The 15,113-nt window shown below is 47.2% G+C and overlaps 2 protein-coding genes and 2 long non-coding RNA genes across 6 annotated transcripts; 3 read left to right on the top strand and 1 right to left on the bottom strand.

The window, feature by feature from the left end:
• Positions 1-7: 7 nt before the first annotated feature.
• LOC136194227 (leucine-rich repeat serine/threonine-protein kinase 2-like) lies at positions 8-3,873 on the top strand. 3 transcript variants are annotated; one of them, XM_065983290.1, is made up of 14 exons: positions 8-249; positions 304-438; positions 504-609; positions 664-768; positions 826-948; positions 1,005-1,109; positions 1,160-1,282; positions 1,336-1,401; positions 1,454-2,074; positions 2,131-2,325; positions 2,371-3,233; positions 3,300-3,339; positions 3,391-3,667; positions 3,734-3,873. In XM_065983290.1, exons 4-11 carry the CDS (start codon positions 682-684, stop codon positions 2,518-2,520), a joined length of 1,470 nt encoding a protein of 489 aa, XP_065839362.1. In that variant the 5' UTR covers positions 8-249; positions 304-438; positions 504-609; positions 664-681; the 3' UTR covers positions 2,521-3,233; positions 3,300-3,339; positions 3,391-3,667; positions 3,734-3,873. The 3 variants fall into 3 exon arrangements, with proteins under 3 accessions (XP_065839362.1, XP_065839360.1, XP_065839361.1); XM_065983288.1 differs by having other exon boundaries at positions 1,005-1,097; positions 3,391-3,873; XM_065983289.1 differs by having other exon boundaries at positions 3,391-3,873.
• A 594-nt stretch (positions 3,874-4,467) lies between these two features.
• LOC136193522 (uncharacterized) lies at positions 4,468-8,152 on the top strand. Its single transcript, XR_010671367.1, has 4 exons — positions 4,468-4,568; positions 4,936-4,993; positions 5,052-7,408; positions 7,851-8,152. It is a non-coding gene; the product is annotated as an uncharacterized lncRNA (long non-coding RNA).
• A 722-nt stretch (positions 8,153-8,874) lies between these two features.
• LOC136193649 (uncharacterized) lies at positions 8,875-10,484 on the top strand. Its single transcript, XR_010671403.1, has 3 exons — positions 8,875-9,403; positions 9,758-9,815; positions 9,879-10,484. It is a non-coding gene; the product is annotated as an uncharacterized lncRNA (long non-coding RNA).
• A 339-nt stretch (positions 10,485-10,823) lies between these two features.
• On the bottom strand, positions 10,824-13,062 carry LOC136193937 (uncharacterized). Its single transcript, XM_065982946.1, has 4 exons — positions 12,723-13,062; positions 12,075-12,155; positions 11,004-11,126; positions 10,824-10,927 (listed from the first exon to the last, which is right to left on the bottom strand). The coding sequence occupies exons 1-4, from the start codon at positions 12,991-12,993 to the stop codon at positions 10,824-10,826; spliced, it is 579 nt and encodes a 192-aa protein (XP_065839018.1). The 5' UTR covers positions 12,994-13,062.
• Between the last annotated feature and the right edge of the window lie 2,051 nt (positions 13,063-15,113).

The raw sequence follows: 15,113 nt of genomic DNA, 5'->3' as shown, positions 1-15,113 counted from the left end.
GGGCAGAATGGATCCCAGCGGAGAACGACGCAGGACTGGTCCACCAGCAGCGATTCCGCATTACAGGAGGTTGCCGACCATTTTCTCTTCTGTGCAACCGAGAGCAGCGGCTGAGGACCCGATGCCATCGTCCGCTCGCTCTACGATAAAGCGACTTATACAGATAGTCGAGGAATAGAAAGAACGGGAAGGTATTTGAAACTGAGTCAGTTTCTCTATAAGGAGAGAGGATTTCGAGAACAACAACTAGTACGGTGCACGTGATCTCGTTTTCGTCGACGTTTGTGTTATTTGTTTCGTTAGATCCACAGTCAAAGCCCATATCCAGCAGTGTACTATTTGCTGGGACGAAGATTTGATACGGCGGAAGAAGTGGACGAGTGGCTTAGCTGTTTTTTCTTGGAGAAAAATCAAAGTCTCAGCGATCCCCATGACGAGGTACGTACTTACTGTTCGTTTTGGACCGTGATGAGTTAGCTCATACGTGTATTCATGCAATGCAGATGTATAAACGCTCCCCACTTCATTGTGCGGCGCGGTTTGGAGACTTTGTCTGCTTGAGACGGCTCGCGGAGCACGGTGCCCTTCTCAACACCATGCAAGGACGAAGTTAGACTATAGTAGATTTTTCTCCTGGGAGTTTAATCCTTATATTTTCGTCAGTTCGGTGAAACGCCACTGATGTCGGCGTGTACAAGTTTAATCGATGCGCCATTGAAAGTGCGCTGTTTGGCTGAAGCAGGAGCTGACTGTCTCGCTCAGGGTTCCGTGAGTTTTAGAGTCGTTCTTCCATGACGCGTGGAGCTAACTTTGCTTTCTACTCAGAATGGAGCGATGGCTTTGTCTTGTGCTCTATCTCTCAACAGCGAGCAGTCTGAAAGCGTTCAAAAAGATCTTGTTCAATATCTTATTGTTGAAAAAGGCCTCGATGTCAATCATAACTACAGCGTGAGAAACCTATTGATAATCGCATTCGTTTCATCAATGTTTCTTTCTTAATTAAGGAGGGGATGACGCCCTTATTACACGCATGTTGCTCGATGTATCCTCATTACGGCGTCATTCAGAAACTACTTGAACTTGGGGCAGATGTTTCCGTTAGAACGATTGTTAGGAATGTAGTCTGGATTGTGATTGCTCTCTATTCCTTTTTTTATAGGTGAACCGGACTGTCTTGCATATTGTTGCAGCGAGGAATTATTTGAATTACAAAGACCCGTCTCGACCGCACGTCATTGATCTATTGATTCAGAACGACGCTCACATCATGTGCAAAGATAAGGTGACACATTTTCTTTTCGACCGGAGACGATTTTGTTACAGATTAAAATTCAGGACGGAAAATTAGCTCATGAACTGGCAAAAAATGACGACATCGGAAAGATCCTTCGCCAGCATTACGTGCGTTATAAAAGTCGAATCTTATTCCGGGGTGTGTAATATGCGTTGATAGGATGGCGTCCGATTTTCTGTCCTCCAACGAGAAATGGTTCGTCCCGATGCAATTAAACTGTGCGTGATTGGCAGCGTCATGGCGGGGAAGACGACGTTGGTCAATTCTCTTCTCCAGCTCAATTGCCTCCCAATCGATCCGAAAGATCGCACGGCCGGAATTGAAATTCACCGAGTCCACATTCCAGGCGTGGGCAAGGTAACGATCTGGGACTTCGGCGCCCAGCTGACATTTCACAGCGCTCACGGTCTCTTCTTCCGACGATCCAACACGGTTTTCTTCCTCGTTCTGCCTATTCGAAAAGAGGATACGTCAGAGGAGAGTCTTCTCGTTGAAGGGCGCTATTGGTGTGCGTTCTCCAAGGCGTCGTTGCGACCGCTTCCTATGCAATCGGCATCGCTCATTCACCTATTCGTCGTCTTCAATTTGATCGACTTGAGCGAAGAGGCGAGAATCGAAATGAGCTTCAAGCTGAATCGAGTCTTCAAAACTCTTCAAAGTGAGTTTGGAGACACCTTTCAAGTTTCGCACGTCGTCGAAATGGATTGCAGTCAGAGCCAATCAGCTGGCATGACCGACTGTCGAAACAGATTGAGAAGCGTTCGCGAAGAGATGCTCGAGGTAATGAGCGAGACGCCTTAATTAATTTATTGATTAATTAACCTGACTTTTCACAGGCAGCCGATGAGGTTCCCAAACTGTGCCAAGCCCTCGAGGAGTACGTTTCTCTTCCGGACGAAAAGAGGAAGGCTCCATTGCCCTATTTTGTGACAGCAGAGGAATTTAGAAAGTGGGTCGCTGCAGAAGTCGGCGTCGATTTAAGCGAAGACGAGAGCAAAGTCGCCGTCGAGTTTCTCGACTTGTCCGGAATAGTGAGTGAGTCGTTAGTTCGTATTGCTTGAAATATTCTCACATAGATTATTAATCTCGGTCGTCGAATATGTATTCGACCCCGTGGCTTTGTCACAACGTCATCGGTCCTCTTCTCGCCCCGCGGTATTTTCCGTTCGGTTTGCAACGTGAAAAATTCGGCCGGGCGTCCGCAGAAGACATTGACTCGACTCTGAAGGCATTTCAACATCATCTCAAAACAAAAGGCATTCCGTCTTCATACGAAGTAACATCCGATGAAGCGATTGAAATATTTCTCTTCTTGGAACTGTGCATTACTGTGGAGACTGACGCTCCCAAAGTATATCAGATTCCGGCTCTGCTAGAGGATTCGATTTCTCCTGACGCCTGGGACGAAGAGTCGACGATGAACGTGTATCGCGGCCAACGATACGAGTGCGATCATCATGTCGATATCAAATCACCGTCGTCGTTCGTCCTTCTCCAATGCCGCTGCTTTCGTCTTCCCAACACCGGTCACGAGGTTTGGAAGGACTGCATCAAGTTGGTGAGGATCATCGGTCACAAGGTCATTGAGTGTCTCGTTCAACTGGGAGTGAAGAAGAGACGTCATTGCATTGACGTTATTCTTCGTTGGTCTGGCAAAGACCGATGCGAGGACGTCGCAAAGAAATTTCTCGACGAGCTTAAGTCCATGATCGCTCAAGCGTGCAGCGAAAGAAGCCTGGGAATTTCTTTGAACTGGTTCCATATAGACAGTTCTCACCTTCGACGACACGACGAAGATCCGGCTATATATTCGGCTGTTGAAGTGGATCAGAAGGTCGACGAGAAGGCTTTCGGTGACTTGTTGTTTTCTAGTCGACCCCAAAGAAGCCATCGTTCTTCTATCAGAGACTTGGTCATTGTGGAGGAAGATTATTCAAAGGTACTGTAGTTAGTTGCAGAAGGGTAAATCTCTTTAAATCTTTAAATTCTATTCATATTGATTTAGGTTATGGTTGCTTCAGCCGATCTCGTTCCTTGCGCTTCTGGTACATATTCTACTATATTTTAAAAATGGTGTTTTCAACTTTCTTCATAAGGCTCTTTTCCCAATGACGAAGAGATGGTGCCAGATGCTTTGATTAAAGCCTGTGCTGATGTCAACCCATCCAAGTGGGAAGATCTTGGTATTTTTCTCGACATTCCCTTAACCAATCTAGATGAATTTCGCGAGTCCACTGGCAGCAACTTCGCTCGTATGTTCAGGGTTCTGGAATCGTGGAAAAAGGCATCAAAATCGCCTACAGTAGGCCAGCTTTTATCGAAGTTAGAGCTAATCCGTGTCAACCGGGAAGCTATCAGAGAGAAATTCAAGAAGTACTTGTCTAAGAACTAGAAAGTCACGTACCGCATGATCAATTTTTCTTCTAATTTTTTTTTCAGTAAGAAAAACCGTTAGGGCCGTATTCTTCCCCGCGAAGTAGTTCAGGAAAGGACTTGCGGAGCGAGGGAAGACAAGCTCGGCTAGAATCCTTTTTGGATTTTACTTGTTTCTCCAGATCGACGAAGAACTTGTCATTGAAGGATTGCGTAGAAGCGTTTGTTAACAATAATGTGACATTTAAGTCAGGAGGGAAGTCTTGTATAAGGGCCTCGATCCTGAAGTCGCGAAATTGTTTGATTCTGTGCTAGCTGACTGCATGATATTTCTGATTATTTCAAGGGAACCTTCGCTTCCGTCGATTCCATAAGCCATCTCATTCTGGTGAGCGACTTTTCTGAGTGTTCTTTACTTCAGGAGTGTCTTCGGCGAGAGTTTGAAGAGGCGAGGGCGCTAAAGTTATTAGCACTCCGAAAAAGATTATTGGTGCTTCGAAAAATTCAGATGCCCGTTGTTGTTGGAGCCTCTCACTTTGGGTTTAGAGAGACCCTGGAGAGACCGGAGTGTTTTGATGAGCACGTTAGATGTGACGCTGCTGTGTGTGGTTTGGCAGTATAGTTTGCCTGAAAATATTCAAAAAGAAGCTCTATCAAAAGAAGGCTTTTCTTGCCAAGCACACGCCGGCCAGACAATTCTCAAGGAAACACCAAGATCAGTTTTGGAGCCGATCTGCGGAGATCCATCAAAATAACTTATCAATGTTAATTTGCGCGTGCGCAAATTGAACACGTGAGCACCGAAGTGACCAGCATCAGACTAGGCATCGGAGAGAAGAAGTCCACAAGAACGAGGCCCTGCTGATCGGCGAGGCCCTCAACAAGGAAGCAAAGCCAACAGGTAAGCGTCAACGCCTCAAACGTTCGCGCGATCCTCTCCCACACGATATAGCGCCAGGTTTTCGCGATCGTTCGCCAGTCGCGCGATACGTAGCGACTCCCATGAACAAAAGGCGTCTTCCCGCTGGCAGTAGAGTCTCCTGCAACGCTTTCTTTCGCCACGTGCATGTCTGGCCCCTTTCCTAATTCCGTCGCGTGCATCCACTCGCAGGCGAGCGATCTCAAGCCGTACGCACTCGCGTGTCCTCGCGTGCCATTCGCGTTTGTATTTACTAGGTTATGTCGGCATTTGTGTTTTCTTTTCACCGCTGGGGCCCTTTCTCGCATTTCCGTCCTATCTATGCATGCTATGCCTATGCGTTTTCTAGGCGGCTCCGCTTGTTCTTTCAGCGACGAAGAAGCACGCTTTGATGCCCTGCTGCATGCGTAAGCGCGCGCGACACGTTCTCGTAATTTCACGTACACAATTCTCTTGCCTTTTTAGAAACGCACGTCATCGCCAAATGTTCCAGCCTCAAAAACGGCGCATTGTCTACTTTTCGACGTGGTCTGTCTAGGAGTGTAGCGCAGACGAAAATAGAAGAATTTTTTCGAGGTTTTCCGATTGGGGGCCCCCATAGATTAGGCATGCACTTAGGGAGCGGGACTCTCAGTCACCCACACGTCTCGTATTGCTTGGTGTGCCACCGCCCGCGCTCTTGGGCATAGAACGATTTCCGAACGAATCTAAATACTAGGCTGGTTTCTGACTGTGTAATCGAGGGCGGGTTGGGGTTCAGGAGTGAGAGCTGGTGTCATGGCAGTGCATGAGGCTTCATTTGTGTGTGTGACAGGGAGGGTAGCGGGCACGACACGCATTCGTTACGTAGAGATGATTCGTATACTCTGTTTGCATCACAGGCCGACTATGTTAGTGTGCACGGTTCCTTTCTCTTTGCATTAGGGTTTAGGGCGGCTGTCAATAGGTAGGGCGGCTAGAGGTTTAGTAGGTTTGTAGCTCCTTTTTCCTGAACGTGCTTAGCTGGCAGCCGCCACCTCGGTTAGACCATCTCAAAGGATTGCGTCAGGTAATTTTAGCTTTTATTAGAGACGTTTTTCAGCTCAATGGATTTAGGATTGATAGACTTCTTTGTGTTTCCCTTTACCACTCTTCTTCCGATCTCCTCAGCAGACGGACAGGACTGCCCCGCACCTTGGCTCTCTTGCCTTCCATCTAATGTATGTATATGCGTCATTAGTTTGCGCATCCACTTTTTTTGGAGACCCTGAAATAAGGAAGGAGCCTCGTCTGTTTTCCAAGGTGTTGGTGTACTCCTTGTCTGTATGTTCGATGATAGGTCTGCTACCGACCACGCCGGGGCGATGACGTCATGTTTTACGCAATCTATAGAAAGGGAGCGAGCTCCTTCTTCTTTTGTACTTGAGCTACGCTGTCAGAATTAGATTTAGATTTGCTCTATGCGAAGACAGAGAAGTCAAATGCAGTTTTTCTCCCAGCCTAGCTTGACTGCTGCTTAGCTCTTAGAGCATCGCGTGTTGCGCTTCTTTAGGCGTTATATGCAGGGGTTTGCGGTTTCATCAGCTTAGAAACAAGGGGGACGAACGAAGAACAAACACAATCATGCAAATGGAAGAAACGCGCAAAAGTTCTGTTTCAGCCCAGGCGCGCTTCATGCATTTCAGCCGACGGCAATGAATGAAGCGGCTCTGTCTGAGTTAGCACCTTGGTGATCGCCAGTGGCATACTGAAACTTGTCTCTGTCAATGTTGGTGATGATGGCATTGTCGAGGGTCTTTCCATTGCGGGTGAAGTCTTGCGGATAAACTTGCGTAACGACACAGGCAGGAGCTGCCGAAAAAGGCGAGTCAAAACTGACTGTGTATCTGCCTGTCGTGACTCTGTTCACACGAAATCCGGACCCGCTCAGAATTGAGCCGTCTTTGTCAATGTAGCCACAAACTATTGTCGTCATCGTTTGAAGAAGAGCGGTCGATGATCAGTGGAGTAACTTGTCGCCGAGGTCAAACCCGTGTGTCTGGCGTGTAGGCCAGAGCTCGACTATATGAGTAGACTTTTTATTGTTCGTCGCCACGCCTTTTTGACCTCGAGATCCTTGTTTAGCACCCAAGGTGCGAATAGTGGCAATCGCAACTGTCGAATCACAAAAAGGTCTGCACTAGCAATTTTGCATGCTGCTTCTGCGCCAGCATAGCATTGTGCCTACCATTTTCAGGCCTTGAAGGACAAAGCATGACAACGTGCCTTGACACTTTCATGAAAGCACCGCCCGTCACGCTCCCGTCACTCCCGCGCTGTTTTTTGCAACTACACTCTATTTTTAGCAAGTGTTGCTAAAAGAGGAGCCACCTAAAGAGAATCGATAAAGCTCGGCGATGGGCTCGTCTTTTTAATCGTCGTCCGTTAGAATGCTCGAAGCAGTTAGAAAATCGACGCTGACAGCTTTGGGTTACATTGCTTCTGTGCGAATTGCTTCGATTTGCTTGAAATTTTGCTGGGTGGACCATGCACGGCTGTGAACGAAATGCTCTTCGTTGCCACTCGTTGGCGATAGTTTCAAATGCGTCATTCCTGTTTGACAATTTTTAGGCGTGGCGGGATTTCATCGACAATCTATCAAAGCCGGTGGCCCCGAACCTAGTCTACAGTCTATAGTGCGTGGAGCAGGTCTTTATGAGAAAACATATTTACAAATAAAAATGCCTTTGACGTTGGGATTTCACTGGCGAAATATAGGGAGATTAAGCGTTGGAGAGAAATCCATGAACAAGACCCTGCTGATCGGCGAGGCTCTCAACAAGGAAGCAGATCCGTGCCAACAGGTAAGCGTCAACGCCTCAATTGAACGTTCGCGCGATCCTCTCCCACACGATAGAAACAGGTTTTCGCTAGCCTCGTCCCCAGGCCCTTCACCAGCTAGCGCGCTTGGGGCGCACTCACTGGTGGAAGGGCCTGGGGACGAGGCTAGGTTTTCGCGATCGTTCGCCAGTCGCGCGATACGTAACGACTCCCATGAACAAAAGGCGTCTTCTCGCTGGCACTAGAGTCTCCTGCAACGCTTTCTTTCGCCACGTGACGGGCCCCTTTCTTAATTCCGTCGCGTGCATCCACTCGCAGGCGAGCGATCTCAAGCCGTGCGCACTCGCGTGTCCTCGCGTGCCATTCACGTTTGTATTACTAGGTTATGTCGGCATTCGTGTTTTCTTTTCACCGCGGGGACCCCTTTCTCGCGTTTCGTCCTATCTATGCCTATTCGTTTTCTAGGTGGCTCCGCTTGTTCTTTCAGCGACGAAGAAGCGCCCTGCTGCATGCGTAAGCGGGCGCGACACGTTCTCGTAATTTCACGTATTTACTAGTTTCCGCATCCACCTTTTTGGAGACCCTAAAATAAGGAATTAGCTTCGTCGTCTGTTTTCCAAGGTGTTGGTATACTCCTAGTCTGCCTGTACGTTCGATCACGGATTCTAGAAAGAGAGGGATTAGAAACGCCAGTACATTGAGTGGATCCTTGCTCGCCTCGGCCACGCCCCCTTATCGGTTGTGACCCGCTCAAGAAACGCCCGATTTCTCCGAATTTGAAGGTTGTCTAGCCTTCTAGGCGACTCAAAAAGATTACTAAGGGTTTAAATAATGCTTCTAAATGTAGCTTTTTACGAGCGACCGATCCTAAAGCCCGTTTTTTCAACATGCGACTTTGTTTAGCTTTCCTGATCGTTCTGCAGGCTTTCGGAACCGCAAAGTACATTCTAACTCTAGGCTAACGACGTCAAAGTGCAACTGATATCTTCAAAAGCATCTGCGTTTCACGATTGTCGAGACGAAGACGATTTTCGAGCATGCACCCTTCTTACGAGGGTACAAATTTGACTTGATCAATCGCAGATGCTTTGGAAGATGTCAGTTGCACTTTGACGTCGTTAGCCTAGAGTTAGAATGTACTTTGCGGTTCCGAAAGCCTGCAGAACGATCAGGAAAGCTACACAAAGTCGCATGTTGAAAAAACGGGCTTTAGGGATCTGTCGCTTGTAAAAAGCTACATTTAGAAGCATTATTTACACCCTTAGTAACCTTTTTGAGTTGCCTAGAAGGCTAGAGAACCTTCAGATTCGGAGAAATCGGGCGTTTCTTGAGCGGGGTCACAACCGATAAGGGGGCGTGGCCGAGTCGAGCATGGAGCCACTCAATGTACTGGCGTTTCTAATCCCTCTCTTTCTAGAATCCGTGGTTCGATGATGGTCTGCTACCAACCACGCCCGGGTGGTGACGTCATGTCTTACGCAATCCATAGAAAGGGAGCTCCTTCTTCTTTTGTACACTTGAGCTACGCTGTCAGAATTAGATTTAGATTTGCTCTATGCGAAGACGGGGAAGCCAAATGCAGTTTTTCTCCCAGCCTAGCTTGACTGCTGCTTAGCTCTTAGAGCATCGCGTGTTGCGCTTCTTTAGGCGTTATATGCAGGGGTTTGCGGTTTCGTCAGCTTAGACACAAGGGGGACGAACGAAGAACAAACACAATCATGCAAATGGAAGAAACGCGCAAAAGTTCTGTTTCAGCCCAGGCGCGCTTCATGCATTTCAGCCGACGGCAATGAATGAAGCTGCTCTGTCTGAGTTACCACCTCCGTGATCGCCAGTGGCATCCATCAAAATAACTTATCAATGTTAATTTGCGCGTGCGCAACTTGAACACGAACACCGAAGTGACCGAACCTTTTTGAGGCTTTTTCGGCATCAGACTAGGCATCGGAGAGAAGACGTCCACAAGGACGAGGCCCTGCTGATCGGCGAAGCTCTCAACAAGGAGGCAGAGCCAACAGGTAAGCGTCAACGCCTCAAACGTTCGCGCGATCCTCCCCCACACGATAGCGCCAGGTTTTCGCGATCGTTCGCCAGTCGCGCGATACGTAACGACTCTCATGAACAAAAGGCGTCTTCCCGCTGGCAGTAGAGTCTCCTGCAACGCTTTCTCTCGCCACGTGACGAGCCCCTTTCCCAATTCCGTCGCGTGCATCCACTCGCAGGCGAGCGATCTCAAGCTGTACGCACTCGCGTGTCCTCGCGTGCCATTCACGTTTGTATTTACTAGGTTATGTCGGCATTCGTGTTTTCTTTTCACCGCCGGGGCCCCCTTTCTCGCGTTTCCGTCCTATCTATGCCTATGCGTTTTCTAGGTGGCTCCGCTTGTTCTTTCAGCGACGAAGAAGCGCGCTTTGATGCCCTGCTGCATGCGTAAGCGCGCGCGACACGTTCTTATAATTTCACGTTCACAATTCTTGCTTAATTAATTTTTAGAAACGCACGTCATATCGCCAAATGTTCCAGCCTCAAAACGGCGTATTGTCTACTTTTCGACGTGGTCTGTCTAGGAGTGTAGCGCAGACGAAAGTAAAGGAATTTTTTCGAGGTTTTCTGATTGGGCCCCCATGGATTAGGCATGCACTTAAAGAGCGGGACTCTCTGTCACCCACACGTCGCGGATTGCCTGGTGTGCCACCGCCCGCGCTCTTGGGCATAGAATAATTTCCGAACGAATCTAAATACTATAGGCTGGTTTCTGACTGTGTAATCGAGGGCGGGTTGGGGTTCAGGAGTGAGAGCTGGTGTCATGGCAGTGCACGAGGCTTCATTTGTTTGTGTGACAGGGAGGGTAGCGGGTACGACACGCATTCGTTACGTAGAGATGATTCGTATTCTGTTTGCATCACAGGCCGACTATGTTAGTATGCACGGGTCCTTTCCTGCTGCATTAGGGTTTAGGGCGGCTAGAGGTTTAGTAGGTTTGTAGCTCCCTTTTCCCTGAACGTGCTTAGTTGGCAGCCGCCACCTCCGTTAGACCATCTCAAGGGATTGCGTCAGGTAATTTAGGTGTGAATAGATGCATATTATAGGTCAATTTACTCGTGGTAATTGGTTTACTAGGTTTAATTTAGAGAGGCCTGGTAGTGATCTTATGTTTCGATGTACCTCAAGAAAAAAGAAAGACATGCAGTTCTTAAGGTGTTCATGACGTTTTGCGCTTTTGGTGAATAGGAAACGGCGGAAGTCCATTCTAAACCAGTGCTCATTTAAAATCATAGATTCCATTTCTTTTCGCATTTTATCTTTCTCGTTTCCACGGAGCTACTGTTGCATTGCCGGAAGAACGAGAATCGGCTTCGGCATGTCTAAAACGCAGATCTATTTATAGGCGCATGCATTTTTGCAACTCAGAGTCAGAAGCTGCGCTGTAATGCACACTCACACAAAATTTGCAAATGCTTTGGTGCAAAACAATCGATTAAATGTAGTTATGCCGCCCTTAGATGGTTTCCATTCGTCGCAGAGGCTCAGGACTTTCACATCTAAAAAGACAAGTTGAAACCTTACTTCTATGTACAAAGCAGCAAGCCTCGTAGATGATGGATGCGCTTCGCTTACGTTTTTTGTCTTTTTTTGCTCTTTTTGCTTTAGGGGTCAAGTTGCCGTCTGCTTCATCCGAATCGCTCTCTTCTTGTGACTGCTTTTCAGTTGTAGACCGAGTGCGCGGTGGTGGTAGTTTATCTGTTGAAAAAGAATACTAATTAGTCGATCAAGTTGTAATAAGGTAGTAGTTAGAGGTGGCCTATCTAACTAAAGGATTCTTGCAAAACTGAAAGACTTGAAATACTCTTATCCTCAGACATGACGCGCAGTTGCAAGGGTTATTTAACAGGTTTGACGCGCAGAGAAACGATCAGGGTTCACGAGAAGGCGCATAGAGACAGCGGCGTAACCAGGTTTCAGAGGTCGGGGGGGCACAATTTTTTCGCGCCGAAGGCGCGAAAAATTTTTTGAATGTGGGCGTGGTCAATCTTAATTTTTCGTTACTGAATAATGTTTTTCTATGTCTGGCGCTTATACAGAAGTTTCGCTAAAAATTTAAACGTCTACATAAATTTCAATTTTCTACTAAAATCGACTTCTATAAACGTTTTCACAGCTTTATCTATGTCTAAGTTTTTGGCCAGATCGCTTTCAATAGCTAGTACAGCCATATCATTGAGGCGATCCTGTGTCATTGACGCCCTGAGGTACGTTTTCAGCCTCTTAAGGCAGGAGAAGGCTCTTTCGCATGACGCGGTCGAAACTCCCATCGTCAAAACAATTTCCCAGAGCCGCACCAACTCAGAAAACGCCTCTTTTAACGGTATCAGACTTCGACAGAGAATGCTTTCGCTTCATTGTATGTACGTAACCGGGTTGGTAAAGTGCGCTAGCTGAATCATGAGTTCGGTTCAACGAGCATGAGAAGTAGCAAGCAGTTCGCATTCTGCCAGAGTCGAACAGTAAACGCTATCGTTATGCAAATCGACGAAATAGTGCGCATCTTCGGTGAATACTCCGTCAAATTTTACCTAGCTTTGGCAAAATTTCGGGGGGGCACGTGCCCCCCCAGGCCCCCCCCTGGTTACGCGCCTGATAGAGATCGATCACAGCATTAGAACAGCTACATATAGTGGGACTACGCACCTTTCTGCAGTTCTTTGGCCCGGTGACCTTGATCTTTTAGAGGAGAGGCCTCTGACGGTGGTGGACTATTCGCTTTCGCTTCTACAAGTAGAAAATATCTATTTATGTCGGTTTTGTTTGTTGCTATATATTTGAGGGGATAAGCGCATCTTTGCAAATTTTGACATCTATATTTAGCCGCACTTTTGTCTAAGGATCGCAGTCGTTTTGCCAGATATTCTTGTTCGGAATCGCCGAGAGCCTCGATGATTATATCTAGATCACTGTCCGGGCCTCTCAGCAGGTATTCAAGAACAAGGAGATCAATCTTCTCGTTTGTTGTGAGCGTCTTGCTAGACAATTTTTCGTACTCGTCGGGGTTTATGACCTTCTTCTGAAGGAGGTAGGCCAGAAACACACCGCTAACGCGTAGATGATTCCTCAGATAAGAATAATCGTTCCGTAAAGCAGACAGGCGCGAGCTGTCGGTGGCAGACATAACGCGAACGTTGCACAATAGAACTGAAAGTGAAAGTTCTATTTTGGGCCTATGACGTTATGTCATGTGCGCCAGCCATTCGTCCTGGCGAAAGTCCAGCCATTGCAGTATATAGTTATGAGAAGCGACTGTCGCGACGGGTGTTGGTCAACTACAAGTACTGTACTCACCTTTCAATATTTTTGCCAGGTGAGATTGGCGTGTCTCTTCAAGTGCTGTGCAGAATTTGTCGAACGAGCCTTGTCCACCTCTGCTCAAAATTGGAAACATTTTTGTCGCTTTGTCGTCTTCAGTTGGGGCCTGATCTATTCTCCCTCGTTCATTCATGTCGAGCAGTCCATTGCTTACGAGTTTGTCGAGCAATGGACCGGTAACAACGATGCTTTTGGTAATTTGATCTAGAACCGGCACTAATTGAGTGTCCCACTTTGGATCGGCCATCGAAATCGGCAGTGCAAGTGTAACCCGTAGTGTTCTGTCGGACAGAATCTGTCCTTCCCAAACGTTCTTTTATCCTCGATATCCCGGCTACGCAGTGCCTCATTCAATTATCAGCATTTGATTAACGGAGATTTACTCGGACCAGAAGACTGAAGTGGAGTTATGCGCTACTAATTTCAACACATTGAGTTATTAAAAAGGCAGCGAGAGTGCGTACAAGTCGACTTGAGAAAAAGTTTAGAAAATTCAACGCAAAACGCTAAGCAATAACTCATATTCCTTGCTTCAATAATATCTTTGCTCCAGTTAAAATCAGAGAGGTAAATAATGTCAAAGTCGCGGTGCCCATGTAGTAAATGATTCTTGTCACATGATGCATCCTTACGTTTTCTTTCGGTCGTGGTCCGCGTGTCTAAGACAATTTAAAAAATTATCCTGAGACAATTTTCAGAATTGTCGCTACCTGACTGATGAAGAAGCCGACTGTCAGGCGTTGCCGTCATTTTATCGTTAGCGCACTTTTTCTTTTGTTCAGTTGGGAAGGACGGGCTTGTTTTTTTTCACGTAGGTATTTGTTTGCCTGGCTGCCTAGTTCACCTGAGATTATTCTAAAAAGCTTGATCACAAGGACGCTTTTTTTGCCAAACCCACTCCGGCCAGAAATTGCTCGACAGGTCAGCTTTTACCGCAGTGCTTAGAGCGCCGCCTAGAGCCGGTGTACGAATCGAGATCCTTCAAAATAACGTGTTCTTTTGATCACCGTGTCAGCTCGCGTGGACCTGTTCAACAAAACGCTGCAAGATAAATTTCGCTTTGCATTAGAATTTTGCGCGTGTGCACTGATCTACCTGCGGCATTGGTGCCTTGATCCAGAGCGCCTTTTCAGCAAAAAACATTTTCTGCGTGAATAAAATCAGATAAATTGTTCGTTCAACCACGTGATCTAATGAGACTAGGTACGCATGCTCACCAAAAAGTGATGAATCCCAGCGGAGGTCGCAGGGCAGGACGCAGGACGGGCCCACCAGCAGCGAATCCGCATTACAGGAGTTCGTTGGCACCGAGCTGTTCCTGTCCTGTGCAACAGAGAGCAGCAGCTGAAGACCCGATGCCATCGGACTCTCGCTCCACGATAGAGATCTTGATAGAGGCAGTCGAGGAAAAGAAGCGCACGAACAGGGATGATAAACTGCATCGGCTACTCTGGAAAGAAGAAGGATTTCGAGAACGACGACTAGTAGACGAAATCTCGTTTCGTCACTCACAATCGATTTTTGTCTTTTTTTCAGGCCGCTAATTATAACCACACGGCTGTGCGCTATTTGGTAAGAAGAAGATATGAGACGGCGGAAGAAGTGGACGAGTGGCTTAGCTACTTTTTCTTGGAGAAAAATCAAAGCGTCCGCGATCCTCATCCGGACGAGGTACTCACTGAGTCGTGATGAGTTAGCTCGTACGTGTATGCATTCAATGCAGATTTATAAACGCTCCCTGCTTCACGTTGCGGCGTGGTTTGGAGACCTTGTCTGCGTGAAATGGCTCGTGGAGCACGGTGCCCTTCTCAACACCAGTGACGCGGTTAATAGATTTTCCTCGTGTGTCCTTTTATCCTTACTTTTTCTTCAGTTCGGTGAAAGGCCGCTCATGGCGGCGTGTGCAAGTTTAATCGATGCGCCATTGAAAGTGCGCTACTTGGCTGAAGCAGGAGCTGACTACCTTGCCCAGGGTCCCGTGAGTTTCAGAGTCGCTTTCTCTATGCAACTTGGAGCTAGCTAGCTTTGCTTTCTTTTTTTCCTACCTCAGAATGGAGTGATGGCTTTGTCCTGTGCTGTATCTCTCAACAGCGAGCAGTCTGAAAGCGTTCAAAAGGATCTTGTTCAATATCTTATCGTTGAAAAAGGCCTCGATGTCAATCATAGAAACAACGTGAGAAACCTATTGATGATCGCATTCGTTTCATCAATTTTTCCTTTTTAATTAAGGAGGGGATGACGGCCTTATTACACGCATGTTGCTCATTGTATCCTCATTACGGCGTCATTCAGAAACTTCTTGAACTTGGGGCAGATGTTTCCGTCAAAACGATTGTTAGGAATGTAGTCTGGATTGTGATTGCTCTC

This window comes from Oscarella lobularis, chromosome 12 (genome assembly GCF_947507565.1).
Source record: "Oscarella lobularis chromosome 12, ooOscLobu1.1, whole genome shotgun sequence".
Classification (NCBI taxonomy): Eukaryota; Metazoa; Porifera; class Homoscleromorpha; order Homosclerophorida; family Oscarellidae; genus Oscarella; species Oscarella lobularis.
Note: the sequence above shows the minus strand (reverse complement) of the source record. Positions and strands in the feature narration are given on the sequence as shown.